The following is a 13,612-nucleotide window of genomic DNA, read 5'->3' on the forward strand; positions in this document are numbered from 1 at the left end:
ATTTAATTAAAATCACAAATCCACAGAAATAATAAAAATACACCTGGAAACAAATATAGGTAAAAAAAAGACATCACTGGTGGATTTCTTGTTTAAATAGTGTGAGTGTAAAAAGTGTTCCTTTAAATGGTTTGATCATGTTGATTAAATATCACTGTTGGTAAAGAAAGCAAATATAAGGCGTCACCAGCCTCCATGCAGTTTTAAGATACTGTTAACTTGCAAGGTGCAAATAAATGTACACAAGGGGTTGTGTGAAACATGCATGCTGAATATAAAGAAAAAGTAACAATTTGCAATAGCTAGTAAAGTTTATTGGTCTATTCCAGAAAAAGTTAAACAATAATTACAACAAAGAACCAACTGAACCTCAAAAGGAGAAACAATATATCAAATCAGAAAATAGTTAAAATGGAAGAATTAAGAGCGACTTCCAGCAGCTGAACATGAATGGCACACCTGGGGCATATTTAACAAAGCAGGATTAATGAAGAAAGCTGCATTAACCAGAATCACAGCTCATCTCAAACACCACGAGAAGTACACTGAGCGGTTCCTGGTTTCCCTCAGAGCAGTACAGCTAACTAGTGATCCTGGTTGATGAGACAGGTCCCAGTTATCAGGTAACAGCAAAACAGCCTGGTCAAATGCAATGGGCGTCAAAGGGAGGGGACAAGTAGCAAAAAGCTTGGTCCTTTTATCCAAAGGCAAAATTAGAAACTATTTTAGATTTTCCTTCAAACAATACAGCAACCACAAATTCAAATTACAGCATGTTTTATACAAAAAAGAGAAACAACAGAAAAGCCGATCACCTCGCAATTACCATGGCAAGTAAACGTCAAAGCAGCCACACACAAAAAAAAAAAGCTTCATTTTGAGTTAAACTTGTACAAAACATTTTTGCACTGCATCTGGAGAGTCAAAAGTGCACCACTACAATGAGGAATTGTGATACTCTGTTGAGAAAACGAAACTTGACAGAGGTCAGTATTCTCAATAGATTACAATACTTCATAGTTAAAGAAACATATTACTCCTAGATTAAAAACACAGCCTTAAAACACAAACACTAAAGAATATCCTTCTCTGTCTAATCTATGAGCACATTTATGTCACATCAGTAATGCAACTTGGAACAGATTCAATGTAAGAAACCTACTATATCAGTCATCAACAACAGTATTTACAATACCTAATATGTAGCTCTTTTAAACAGAGCACAGTTTAATAGTTGGATATTAGCGTGCATTATTTTTAATAGCCCATGGTAGATCAAACATATCCCTGGATCTCTGTGTTCCTGACCAGAGTGGTGATCGATACCAGAGTTGCAAGTAAGTATAATCTATACATTATAGAACAATAGGGCCAAAAATGTGTATGACATTTGTTTCCTCAAAAGGCAAAGACAAAAGCTACAGAGACAGATAAATAGCTACGGTTGTTTAGTTTTTAACAAAAGCAAGTGAGAAACTGTACATAATATTAACAATATTTTATGGCAAGACCACTGAGGACTCTCTCCTTGTACTGCTCTCTTCGAAGTCACTATGCTGTATTAAAGGACTTTGGTCCAACAAACTCAACTAGACTAATATGCAACACATTTCTTCATTGTCAAATAAGGTGTCAAAAGACTGGAAAGTGCAAAATGCATTTGCGCTGTAGAGCTTAAAGAAATGTGTAAGAATATTGGGGAAAAAAGGTATTTCTTAAAATATACTAAGAAGTTAGCCCTGATACTTGTGAGTCTGGTGATGTAGTCTGATATGAGTGGTTGGATCTGATTATAGGTCAGCTACTGTATTATAGGGCTGCAGCTGATTTATTTTCTTTCTCAAATCTAACTAATTTGAGATAGAAAACAGGCAAAGAAATGCATTAAAATGTTGTGTTTCTATAGATGAAATATATGAGGTTTTGGTTTATTCACATGTTGTTGATGATTCAATAGTTGCATGCAGAGGCACTAAATTGAAAGAGTTTGTCTGCCTATATTCTCTGGTCATGCTTACATCTCACTCATATCAGCTTGTTCTATTATACAAAATTAGTACAGAGCTTCCAGAGTTGGCATTCACTTTTTTCCCCATACGGTTGCATGACCAAATACACTGTACCAATCCATTATTTTACAGCATATACATATACTTCACATAATATGTATATATGTTGTTGTGAGCATTCCATGCAGCATGTAAAGACCCTTCCTTTGAGTGATTTCATTGTGCGGAAAAAAAAATAGGGTTTAAAAGATAACTTGTTGTCCTTTTTTCCTTTTTCAGATAGTAACTAGCAGTATAAGCCCAGCAGAAATACAAGGGCTCTGCATAGGGTGTTCCCATTTCAAAGCGCCCACTAAATCACCAGCTGAGTATCACCAACCAGCACTGGCAAAGTTAAAAGGATCAGAACTTCCACAAATGCTATGCGGCTAACTAAGGACATACTCATGTCAGCTTGTTGCATATGCCATTCTCCTCAAATCCAGTTTTGAGTTGTCCTTACATCTACTGTGCACAAAGATCTGTCGATGCTTAAAAACTCCCCAAAATGGCCTTGTTCCTTCACATGACGATAAAGTGATTTGATAAAATAGGATCACGTTTATGTCACATGAGATATCCAGCATTCATTTCAGGCAGTATTAAACTTTTGTTTTTACTTAACTTGTTTTCTTTTAATATATATATGTATATATATATATATATATATATATATATATTTGCTGACCTCTCAGTCAACTTGACTAACATATATGCAGTAATAAACGTCAACAAATTAAATCTTAGAATCATTGTACTGTCATGCTAGAACCGCAAGTGCAGATATAACAACAGCTTAAGGAACAACGTTACCGCTAATATTCAAATGCTCCAAGGTTTCTGATGTGTAAACATTCCACGGGTTAAGTGGACTGGTAGAGTACATACAATAGTTGTATTTTAATATCTGTGGAGGTATAAAACGTTTGGCAATAAGCAGGGAGAGAAAGGTAAAGTAATATCCCTGCTTTTTGAGTTTGAGCCAGGTAGTAAGGGATACCTGAGGTGTAAGCTCTCCATGATTGTACTGATCTTGCATCTGTTGTATAATTGGAGTTTGGGATGGGATGGATGGGTGCAATCTTATCCGCAGGCCAGTTTGGATGGCTCAGGAAACAGTTACTTTCTGTTATGAGGGTACTTGCATGTGTTACTCTGACATATTAGGTCTACTCTCCTTCTCTGGTTTGTGATTTTATTTCAAACTTAATACATATGGTAATTTTATAGAATGAAAAAGGACAGTTTGTCAGGCATCACCAAAAATAATTAATGCCACTGGCTCTGTGGTGCTAAGGCAACTACTTCTTAGTTTAACAGCTTAAAATCAGACCGCGACTGATTGAAGAAAGCTATATTCAGGAAACACTAACAATTATGTATTAATTATCTTAACAAAACAAATTAGTGATGCATTTTTTTTGATTAGATTGGTTATAATAGATGAGACATGTGGCTGGCTTGACTCACAGGAAGAGGAAATCAGTCACATGAGGACAGCTACAGCTGCCAGTGACACTGTTGTGGACAATTGTGATAATGACTTTTGTGTGTCCAAGATAAAATAATTGGATAAGGCTAGAGAACTTGAATATCTGGCCACTGGCGTTTGTAGGTTAGGAGAGTCCCATTGGTTTACTAACACAATGGGGTTGGTGGTATATGAAGCTGGGTGTAGGGGAAGACATCCCAAGGTCCCTCTACTGCTCGTCTGTTTCAGCAACATCAGAGCTGGAGGAGGGTGGCGTGGATGGTTCCAGGTGGTTTGAATCGGCTAGTGGGCTCAAGTTAGAGCCCTGGGGTGCGCCACTTGGGGCAGGGTCGGTAAGGGTCAGGGTTTCCGGAGCAGACTTTTTGCGGGGTCTGTCCTTGGTGACAGAGAGGGACTCAGGCGCATCGGTGCACATGGGGGTGGTTGGGGCACTGGCGGGGCCGGTAAGGGAACAGGAGGACAGGGGCATTTCGCTGATGGAGATGGATGGTGGAAAAATCCCGATCTTCTGGTTGGTAGCCTCCTGGATGGTGCGCTCAAACTCTCTCACCTCATCCATTGTCATGTCTGGAATGTAAAATAAGATCAACAAGAGGCCAATAAGAGGAAGGATTTGTTTCAGAACTCTTTCATTATTAGAGCCAGAGGCACACCCAGAAAAATACACATCACAGTCTGAACAATGCTGGAAAAAAAACATAATAAAAAAAGCAGTATTTTTTTAAAAGCTTCCATATAGTTATTTTAACTACCAAAATGTTGGTAGTGTCTATTGGTGTTGAATTTATTTTTCCTTGATACCTTTTAAAACCTTTAGAGAACCACGCAGACTTAATATTGTATTCTTTACATATTCAACAGTCAATTAATGAATAGGTCGCTCGATTGTAAGAAAGGATGAAACGTTTTTGCAATTGTGACATCTTCATTCACCAACGGGTAAAGTATCAGATAAAGTAGGGGCAATGGAGTGAAAAATAATGAAAAAAGACACATACGCTTGCTTTGTCATGGATCTCTATGTCATCCAGTAAAGATGGGTTTGTCTCTTGCTGCTCAAGCCAAACTTTAATGTTGGTTTTCTCATGCATTTTTCTCTCATAATTCCGCACGTCATCCAAAGACATATCTGAAAAAGGGAGGAGGGATGGAACAAGGATCGAAATGTTGCTTACTCCTCAATAATGGCAATCCAGTTTACGTACACGTGAGTAAGGAGGGTGTAGGTGGCAAAGGTGCATTCCGTGTGCATGCATCAGTAAAGGAGTTAAGCAGGTGATTAAAGCTTTTTGAAGTTTAAGCTTTAGAGGTCAAAGCGTTAGTTTCCCATGAACCAGAGAGTGTAGATGAGAGAGCTACACCCAAGCCAGGAAGGAGGGAGAAAGGAAGGTCAAGGATGTTTCAAGGTTAAGGAAAGTATAAAATGCCCAAAAAACATAAAAGTAAGACTTTTGTTGTATCTGGGCAAGAAGAGAACGGAGTATTTCAAGCATCCTGGTTGTTGGGAGTTGTGGTAAAGGTTAGTGATTGAAGGCAGGAGAGGCGAGGAGCAGTGGCAGCGCTAGGGGGTGGCTACTTGGGCTCAAGCCCCGGATGTTTTCTGAAAAGCCTTGAATGTTTCACTTGAAGCAATTTTTCACGTCTCGTGAGTAATGTGCAGTACCAGAGTCTAACAGAGAGGCAGCAGCTGTGGGACAGTAGCCTACGTACTGCTTAGCCTTCCCTGCCCTGAAGAAGAAGTAATCCTTCATTAGCGTGAAGAGTCTGCTTTATGCTCTCCCCCCCCCCTCAACAACTTCAAAATTCTGGGCTAAGCCCCGGATCTCCTACGATCCTAAATCCGCCACTGGCGAGGAGTATGTTTCATTGCAAAGGTAAAGGGCTTGTTATCCTTTTGCCCTAGAGCTATGGAAAAAGCTCAACAGCTAAGTGGGTTAATGTGTTGCAGCCACTTATGGCTACCTCTTGTGTAACCAGACTCTCAGGGAACCATACACAGTAAGCTTTCATGTTTTCAAAGTGCATCATTCTTCAAATTATTTCTGAAGAAATTGCCACAATTTTGTTTAAAGTTTACACCCTGAAGTTTTTTTTATAATTTATATTCAGCTTTAAAATTAAATATAGCTAAAATGATTTAAAAAAAACAATATTAAACATATATCACTGAGACTCTCTTGACTTGTACTAAACTGACGTAAAATAATTGTCATCAAATGATATATACTAATTTCTCAAACATGAAATAGTGTGGTTAAGAGTGATAGTTTATGATACATGTTTCATGTAAAACAAACCCTGAAAAGAGTACAGAGTTTTTCATTCTGGGATTAGTCGCGGTACCAAGAGGAAGATGCTGTAGAAGAATGAGCACGGCCAGCAGGGATAAATTAGATGCAGGTGGAGTGATTTTCCATGCATCCTTGTAAATAAAAATGTATTAATGGTGATTTATAAAATCTAATTAGCTAACAGCGCTTACATTTCAAAGAAAAGTAATAACAACAATAAAGAAATGTTTTAAAGTATAAAGGCATGGAAAGTGTATTGGTCTTATGAATCATGTATGTATTTCTTTAAGGTCCAAATAAGTAACAAATATGTAAAAATATATGTTGTTTATATGGGAAACGTTAATGACATTGTGTTTGCAATGTCTCTTGGTAACTTGGTATAACAAATAGTTAATGACTATAAGAGTGAAATATGTGATGTTGCAGTAAATTAGCTGGATGAAGGCTGATAGACCTACCGATCCACTCATCCACCCAGGCAAAAGCCTGCCTGTGTCCCAGCAGCAGCACATCCCGAACCACCTGCAACACAACACAGTGACGCTCAGCCAATAGTGACAAATGCTAGCATGCATAGTGTTCTTAAAAACCATGTAGTCTTGGGGTTTTAAGATTAGAAAAACCTGGGTTGGGGGATCGGACCAAATTAAATTAATTTAGCCAAGCAAAGAAGTACAGATGTAAAGGTATATTTCTGCAACTTACAGCCAAGGTTAAAAACAATGCAAGATCTAGCATTTAACTTGTAGGCGAACTCTCACCTTGTGTACGTACTGCTCCACACGAGTCTGCAGTCCCCACACCTCGAACTTGACGGTGACCAGCTTGTACGAGCACATGACGGGTTCCTGGGTGTCCCTCCAGCCTTCCTGCAGAATCCCCCGGGACGTCTTATCGGACTTGAAATATCGCAAGTCCTGTGATTTTTGGGGAAATTAACAGATTGGTTATTACAATAATTAACCTAAACCTTAAGGCATTTTGTTTCTGCATCCCAGTTAAGAGGCGTAAGGGAGAACCTGATATTACATGCACGACTGAATGCCAGTATTAAATACAATTTGCATTTACCCCTCTGGTCCTTTGAGAATCTCTACTCATTAGAGCTGAGGCAGTCTGTTATCAAACAGCTCCGAAGACAATTACCAGCTCTCACACTTCACAGAATCTGAAGTATGAAAGGCTTTGATTTCAGATGAATGCTTTGTGAAATGGGATAAGCATACAGTATAAAGCATCAAATGCAGCCTTCAGACAGATTGAGGTCTCCAAAGTTTGGGCCTGAATATCACATTTAACAGTAAATAATAAGTTTACTATAATCTTTTCTGTGAAAATCTTCCTTAATAGGAGCTTTCTCACTCCAAATGATTGGATATAAAAATATTTAGATCTGGGTAAGATCACAATATGACAGAGTTTATACTGTTGTATCGAGATCACATTTTCTTAGAGCATTACCAGAATCAACACTACACTTACACCTCTCCAGTAGTGTTATCTCTCAACTACAATAAGATTTACCCACTCACACCTCCACACTCTCACCTCAGAATCTTTATAGTAGCGCTCGGGAATTTCATCGTAGGCAATGTCGACAAAACACACCTCCCTCTCCTGGTCCTTCAACTCGGTGTCAAAGATCTGAAAGCAGAAAACAGATCGTTCAGCTTATTGAAGTCTCTGCCTGAGAGTAGACTTCTTACGAATAAATATACATTGCAAAAATGTGGCTTTTCAAGGTTACGTCCTACATTATGTGGCTGGAAAAACTGCCTCTCTGCTTGACCGAAAAGATGGAAATGATTTGAAATGTTACTAACCTGCACTGATCATGCATCTTATCACTCTTTCACATCAGCCAAACAGTCGAAACATGTGTACTTGCTTAAAGAACCATTAGGTGGTGCTTTGTGCCAATATCATTGTTGTTATTGTGCCAGATGACACAGTACTGGTTCCAATTAGTGTGTCATACGTTGATAAAACAAGTGTGCCACACTCTTATTTGCTTTTAAGATTCTTTATTATTCGTTATCATGCTGTTGATTATATGGACCTTTTACTACTGTGAATCAAGAATGAATGTACATACTTTAACGTCAATGCATTTATTTAAATGTGTTCATTCATCAATGCAGCCCTTGTCACGCAGACCATATACTAATACACCCGCTCATAATGACATATATGAGAGACAGATAAAGGTACCCAAAAATCATCCTCATTATTTCTTATGTACAAGAATTCAAAGAATCTATGTATTTAACTTTGTATCAAAGCTAATGCAGCTCATGTTACTTTGTCTTTACATAACTTTCCATTCTGTTTGAGTTTTGCCTTTGTCTGAATGTACACTCTCTCTCCGTAGATACACCTCAGACCTTTACCTTCCCGGTTTCCCCCTGTGTTTCTCTATCTCTCTATCACTCCTTTCTTTATTTCCTCCCCACCAAGGGTGCATTCTGTCATTTACAGTGTATAGGCGCACTGCTGGCACAATAAGGTTGATATGTCAGCATGCATGAGTGCAGCCAAGTGACATGAATGGAGCCCGGGAGGAAGAGAGGGATAGGGAGAGAGGGAGAGAGGGAGAAGTGGAAGAGAGGAGAGAGGGTGAAGGTAAACAATGAAAAAAGAGATGTGGTGGTGGGAAAAGGAAGGCATGAGCAAAAATGGTATGTAATAAGAGGAAAGGAAGTGATCGGAAAATGGAGAAGATGAAAATAGGGGAACACAGTGAATAAAATGAAATGAATACTGGCAAGAAAAAGGAAGGAGGAAAGGTTTTAAAATGAAATAAGAAACATGGGGGATTGAAAATAAAGTTAAAAAGATACAATTATCATGTTCGCATCACTTTAGTTTTTATGTAAACCTTTAGAGGTATACATAAAAGGCTTTGCCTGCAAATCTTTAGCCTACATTCTCTTTTTAGAAATGGTTTCTATTTTCTTAACCACCCATATGTGAGGCCATATTGAGAGAAAGTTGTTGGCAGAGTGAGACGGTGAAAAAAAGAAAAGGAATAAAAAGACAACACACGAACGATAACAGTTCCCCAGTGCCGATCAGTAACACAACCTTGGTTTGACCTGTGGATGTAGATCCCCTTAAGGCCATTCAGGATCATTTTGAATATGCCAGAACAAAATAAACTAAATTAAACACTCCCATGTGCCTGTCACCAACTACATTTCTGCTCCTACTTCATAAAACAAATCTTACAAATATCACTCCTAAAGATCAATCCAAGTATAGTTGTTCTGAGCTGCAACTCAATGCTGAAACTATGCAGTAAGAAGGCCAGCATTTCTTAACAAACTTAACTTCATCAGTTTTCCAGTGAAAATACACAGCAAAGACAAAAAACAGGCAGTAGATGGTCCTTTCATTCCAAAGCAGGGAATCTACTGAAGTCTGATAGTAATCACTGTCTCGTAAAAACATGGATCTAACTGCATTCCATTATCCTCTAAAGGGAAAATACACAAAACAGGCCAATCTAGTCAGAATCAGAATCAGAATACCTTTATTCGTCCCACAGAGGGGACATTTACATTTATCTCTTATCTGTAAGAGAATGAAATAAGAAAGATTTATATAATAATATTTTTCCAGAATCATAAGTTTACTGCCAAATGGATGTTCTGCCCAACAGAAGGAAAGCCGTGAATGACGTGTTCTGTTGAGTAAGCTATTTTCATTTTGGAGGTTGTGATTTTTTTGAGTGGCCTCATGAAAATTCCAAACACATGACTCCTCTAGAGGCGATCTGAGGAATATATTGGATCTCAGTGTGTTTCACTGCAGAGGCACACATGAATGTTTAAGGCTTTTACATGAGTCCCTTTTGTAATAACATCTCATTACTGTCTCTATTTTGGGCGTGGCGTTGAGTCTGCATGACTTATGTAGTGAAAACATAAAGTGTGTCGAAGGTTGAACAAGTAGAAAAGGCGAAAGAAAAGGGAGAAAAAATACATGTTTTTTTTTATTCTGCCTGCTGTGTAGGTCAGGAGTCCTCGGAGAGAGGCCTGAGGACACATGTTGAAGCTTAATGTGTGAGTGTGACTGGGGTATGAGGGTGGGCACATACACATGTGTGTCTGACACTGGATAGTACTGTGGAATTTTGCATGTCATGTACTTTTAGTCCGGCCCCCTTCAAACGTTGCATGATGTCCACTCTCACACGCCCACTCATTTCCTGTTCACAAATCCCCAATCTTCCCCCCTGACTTGCACCATTCCTTCCTTTTCATTCCTCCATCTCTGAATCCTTTGCACTTAGTGAGTGCTTGTTTTTCAGTTGTTTTTACTTGAGGCTTGTCAGAGTCACGCCACCCGGAGTGGACAGATGTATGGTATGCCATCAAAATCCACAGAAACAGTGTTATGTAAAACACAGCTGCACACATATTATTTCACAGCATCATTTATAGGAAGTGTTATACATGGTTATACAATGTCATAAAACATGCAAGGCGCCTTGTTCTGAAGATGTTACAAGAAGTCATGCAGCTGTATGATTAAATCAATGATTTTAGTGAGTGCATTTTACAATAACATCAATGTGACCCTGTTATACATCAGCTTGGATGACCCACATGTCTTTAAATTGTCTGGTATCTAAACATATACACACAAAAACAGATGTTTATGAAACAGATTTTTGTCTCAGTTTTCACTTATTCAGTGTATTTACTGTAAGCAATGTCTTTTAGATTTAATCAAATTGTTTTAATGTGCCGCTCTGTCGTGTCAATACAAGCATCGCTATATGGACACCCTGACATTCGTCCATTTCTGTCCCTACATGCATAAACTACTCAGGGACATTTGAGTGAAGTTGGAAGACATTCTTCCCCTATACAATCACTAAAATCCCTGACATTTGGAAGCCAAATATAAAGACTTGGTCACATTAACCTGCTAGCAGCCCACCATGATATATTTCAAGCAATGTGTCTCTTGCACACTCCCCTTCTATTTCTCTTCCTCACTGTCCAGGCAATGGCAGCCTTTCATTTGATGACTAATGCTCCTATAAACTGGAGAGTGGAGTAAAATACAGAGGGAAAGAAAGTGAGGAGGCTAACAGCTTAAATTAATTAGCTGTCCAACAAGTGGAGCAGTTTCTGGCAGACTCTCAAGGCACATGGTATAGTTGGCATTATGATGCGAAGGGATTGCAAATGAGGGTCTGCTGTTCGCCAAGTCTGCTGAAACGGTTTTACTCATCTAGCCTCCGCAGAGGTCTTGTTTTCAATGTCTGCTATGAGACATTTAATGTTTCAAATTGGCCTATTTTGATGTACATATTTCTGTATAAGTGGGACAGCAGACATAATGCAGATGCATATTAAGCTGAGAGATTGATATGGGAGTTAGAGCCAGACTGGTTTATTGACTGGGCTATGGGCTGATCAAAGTTTATTGCAGAACTATTAGTATCCATTGTCTGGACGCACACAACATGCACTTGTATGTACAAATGACTCCTATCACACTCCCTTTCAGAGTGAACCATTATGAAACAGACCCGAATCCCCCAAACAACTACTCAAAGCTTCTTTCAGAAAATACACACATGTACTCACATTGTCATTGCATCCTTTGTTGTCCTCATATTTTGTCTCTATGTGGATGGAGAACTTGGGCAGGAATGAGCACTGTGGGTCAAGAGAGACAAAGATGTGTAACCACAAAAACATATATCCTATGACATGGCAGTGGCTGTGTGATTGACTGCATTACAAAACATTTAAATAGTAAATAAATAAGTGTTAAACACTCAGAGTTACTGTCGGAACGTTCTCTCTCTTTCTATGTTATTCCTCATTGTCTTGTGCAAAACTCAACTTCAGGCCGTGATATGTCAATTGCTGTTTATTTGCTGTCTCCCTGTCAAAATTGACAAAGGCCAAGACAAGTCTTTTGAGTATTTTGCTTCAAAACTAATCTTCGAATGCGTCTTCACTGATTCATACAGCATTATTGTCTTCCCCTTTTCTCCCTGCACCCTAAAGTGGCGTGACTAATGCTGTTGACATTCCTCACAATGATCTACAGAAGCCCTGTAGCCAAGCTAAATCATATTCACATGTTTCTTAAAAATGTGTCCGCTTGGTCTGCTAAACCTTCATTTGTTTTCAGGGTCAATCAAAGATCAGACCTATTATCTAAGACATGCCCTCTGGTGTGTGTGTGTGTGTGTGTGTGTGTGTGTGTGTGTGTGTGTGTGTGTGTGTGTGTGTGTGTGTGTGTGTGTGTGTGTGTGTGTGTGTGTGTGTGTGTGTGTGTGTGTGTGTGTGTGTGGGTGCGTGCGTGCGTGCGTGCGTGCGTGCGTGTGTGTGTGTGTGTGTGTCTTAATGTCTATGTTTGTATATGTACATGTATGCGGAACTGCAGGACGGAGTCCAGAACAAATGTCCTTACGGGGACAATAAAGTATATCGTATCATTCGTGTGTATGTGTGTGTGTGTGTTTTCAGCAAATAGCACTCATAAAATACATTGTATACTATTTGGTCATGCCCTAATAGAAAGTTAGCATCTAGATACATTTAGTGGAGGATTTGACAGATAAAGCTCCAGATATTCTTCTCAGGCGTTGTTGGTAGACCAGAAAAGAGCTAAAATGACTTACATGTACTTATGAATGTTGATGTTGCTCTGTGTCTTCTGGTTCAGCAGATTGGTGATGCGGTGTAAGCACCATTACACATTTTAAAGGTTATAATTGCCAATATTCTGATTAAGTGGCTAAACATTATTACAGTAAAGTCTTATTCAACATGTTATGTTAAACTATACTACACTTGTGAAAAATAATCAGTGTTACTCTGGTGCCTTACATAAAGGATACTTACTGTATATTCTGCAGACCGAGGGGATGGCACGGACATCAGGTCAGAGCAGAGACAGAACACATGAAAAAGGAAATGAGAAGGCTGCAATATTTAAACAATATATTGGACAAACATGAACTGATACTTCACATCATCCCCTCCTTTGTGCATTTCACATCATCCCCTCCTTTGTGCATTTCTCATCTATTTTTCTGTAATTTGCTCTCATCAAAAAGAACATTCCCTTTTATCTGTGGTCCTTACACTTCTCCTTCAGATCAGCATCATTTGAGCATCACAGAAATCCCATGAATAGAAACCATTTGATTCACATCGACGCTGTAAACATGTTAATTTATGTCAGCTTTAACATGTTTTCATGTCAATAACATGTTTATCCTTTTCACACTTCTATAATTATCTGAAGCTATTGACAGTCAGTTGAGTGTGTAAGCATAAAATGCCTTGTGAAATCTACACTGTGTTGTTTTTTATCAAGTGCTGTTCTTGATGACAATACTATGACCTTTAAAATAAGAAGAATACACTTTATTGATCCATGCTACAAAATCCTTCTGATCCTTTGTCTTCAGGGGTCACATTTAATTTACATTTTGCATAGACTGCTATAAAACTGCATATTTCCAGTTTTGCTGCATCCTGATAAAGCTCCATGTTAAACCCTCACATATCCTGGATAATTTACATATTGAGTAGCTGCTAAGAGAGCTTCTGAGCTTCCTGAATTAAATAGCAGATGTCTGAAGCTGCTCAGGGACTTTGGTTGAAAAGCTCTTTCCTTCCTTTTAAAAATGTGGTAAAAAATGCAGTGGTGATTCGCGATCTTGGACCATGTGGTACAAATGGCTCTTCTCCACGAGTATAGAAAAGTCATACTGTCTTTTCATAAGCTTCTCCAACTCC

General features: G+C 38.7%; 1 protein-coding gene across 2 annotated transcripts in view; it reads right to left on the reverse strand.

Moving 5' to 3' along the window:
* Positions 1-292: 292 nt before the first annotated feature.
* Positions 293-13,612, reverse strand: part of LOC117562005 (cytoplasmic phosphatidylinositol transfer protein 1-like) — an 84,312-nt gene continuing 70,992 nt past the window's right edge. Inside the window, exons 4-10 of one of the 2 annotated variants that reach the window (XM_034239769.1) lie at positions 12,710-12,717; positions 11,438-11,509; positions 7,383-7,478; positions 6,596-6,751; positions 6,293-6,356; positions 4,539-4,669; positions 3,821-4,107 (exon numbers count right to left, since the gene is read on the reverse strand). In XM_034239769.1, the coding sequence (XP_034095660.1) occupies positions 4,102-4,107; positions 4,539-4,669; positions 6,293-6,356; positions 6,596-6,751; positions 7,383-7,478; positions 11,438-11,509; positions 12,710-12,717 (533 nt within the window). In that variant the 3' untranslated portion in view covers positions 3,821-4,101. Of the gene's footprint in view, positions 4,108-4,538; positions 4,670-6,292; positions 6,357-6,595; positions 6,752-7,382; positions 7,479-11,437; positions 11,510-12,709; positions 12,718-13,612 lie in introns of both variants that reach the window. The other variant, XM_034239768.1, reaches the window with a different exon arrangement.

Source organism: Gymnodraco acuticeps, unplaced genomic scaffold (genome assembly GCF_902827175.1).
Source record: "Gymnodraco acuticeps unplaced genomic scaffold, fGymAcu1.1, whole genome shotgun sequence".
Classification (NCBI taxonomy): Eukaryota; Metazoa; Chordata; class Actinopteri; order Perciformes; family Bathydraconidae; genus Gymnodraco; species Gymnodraco acuticeps.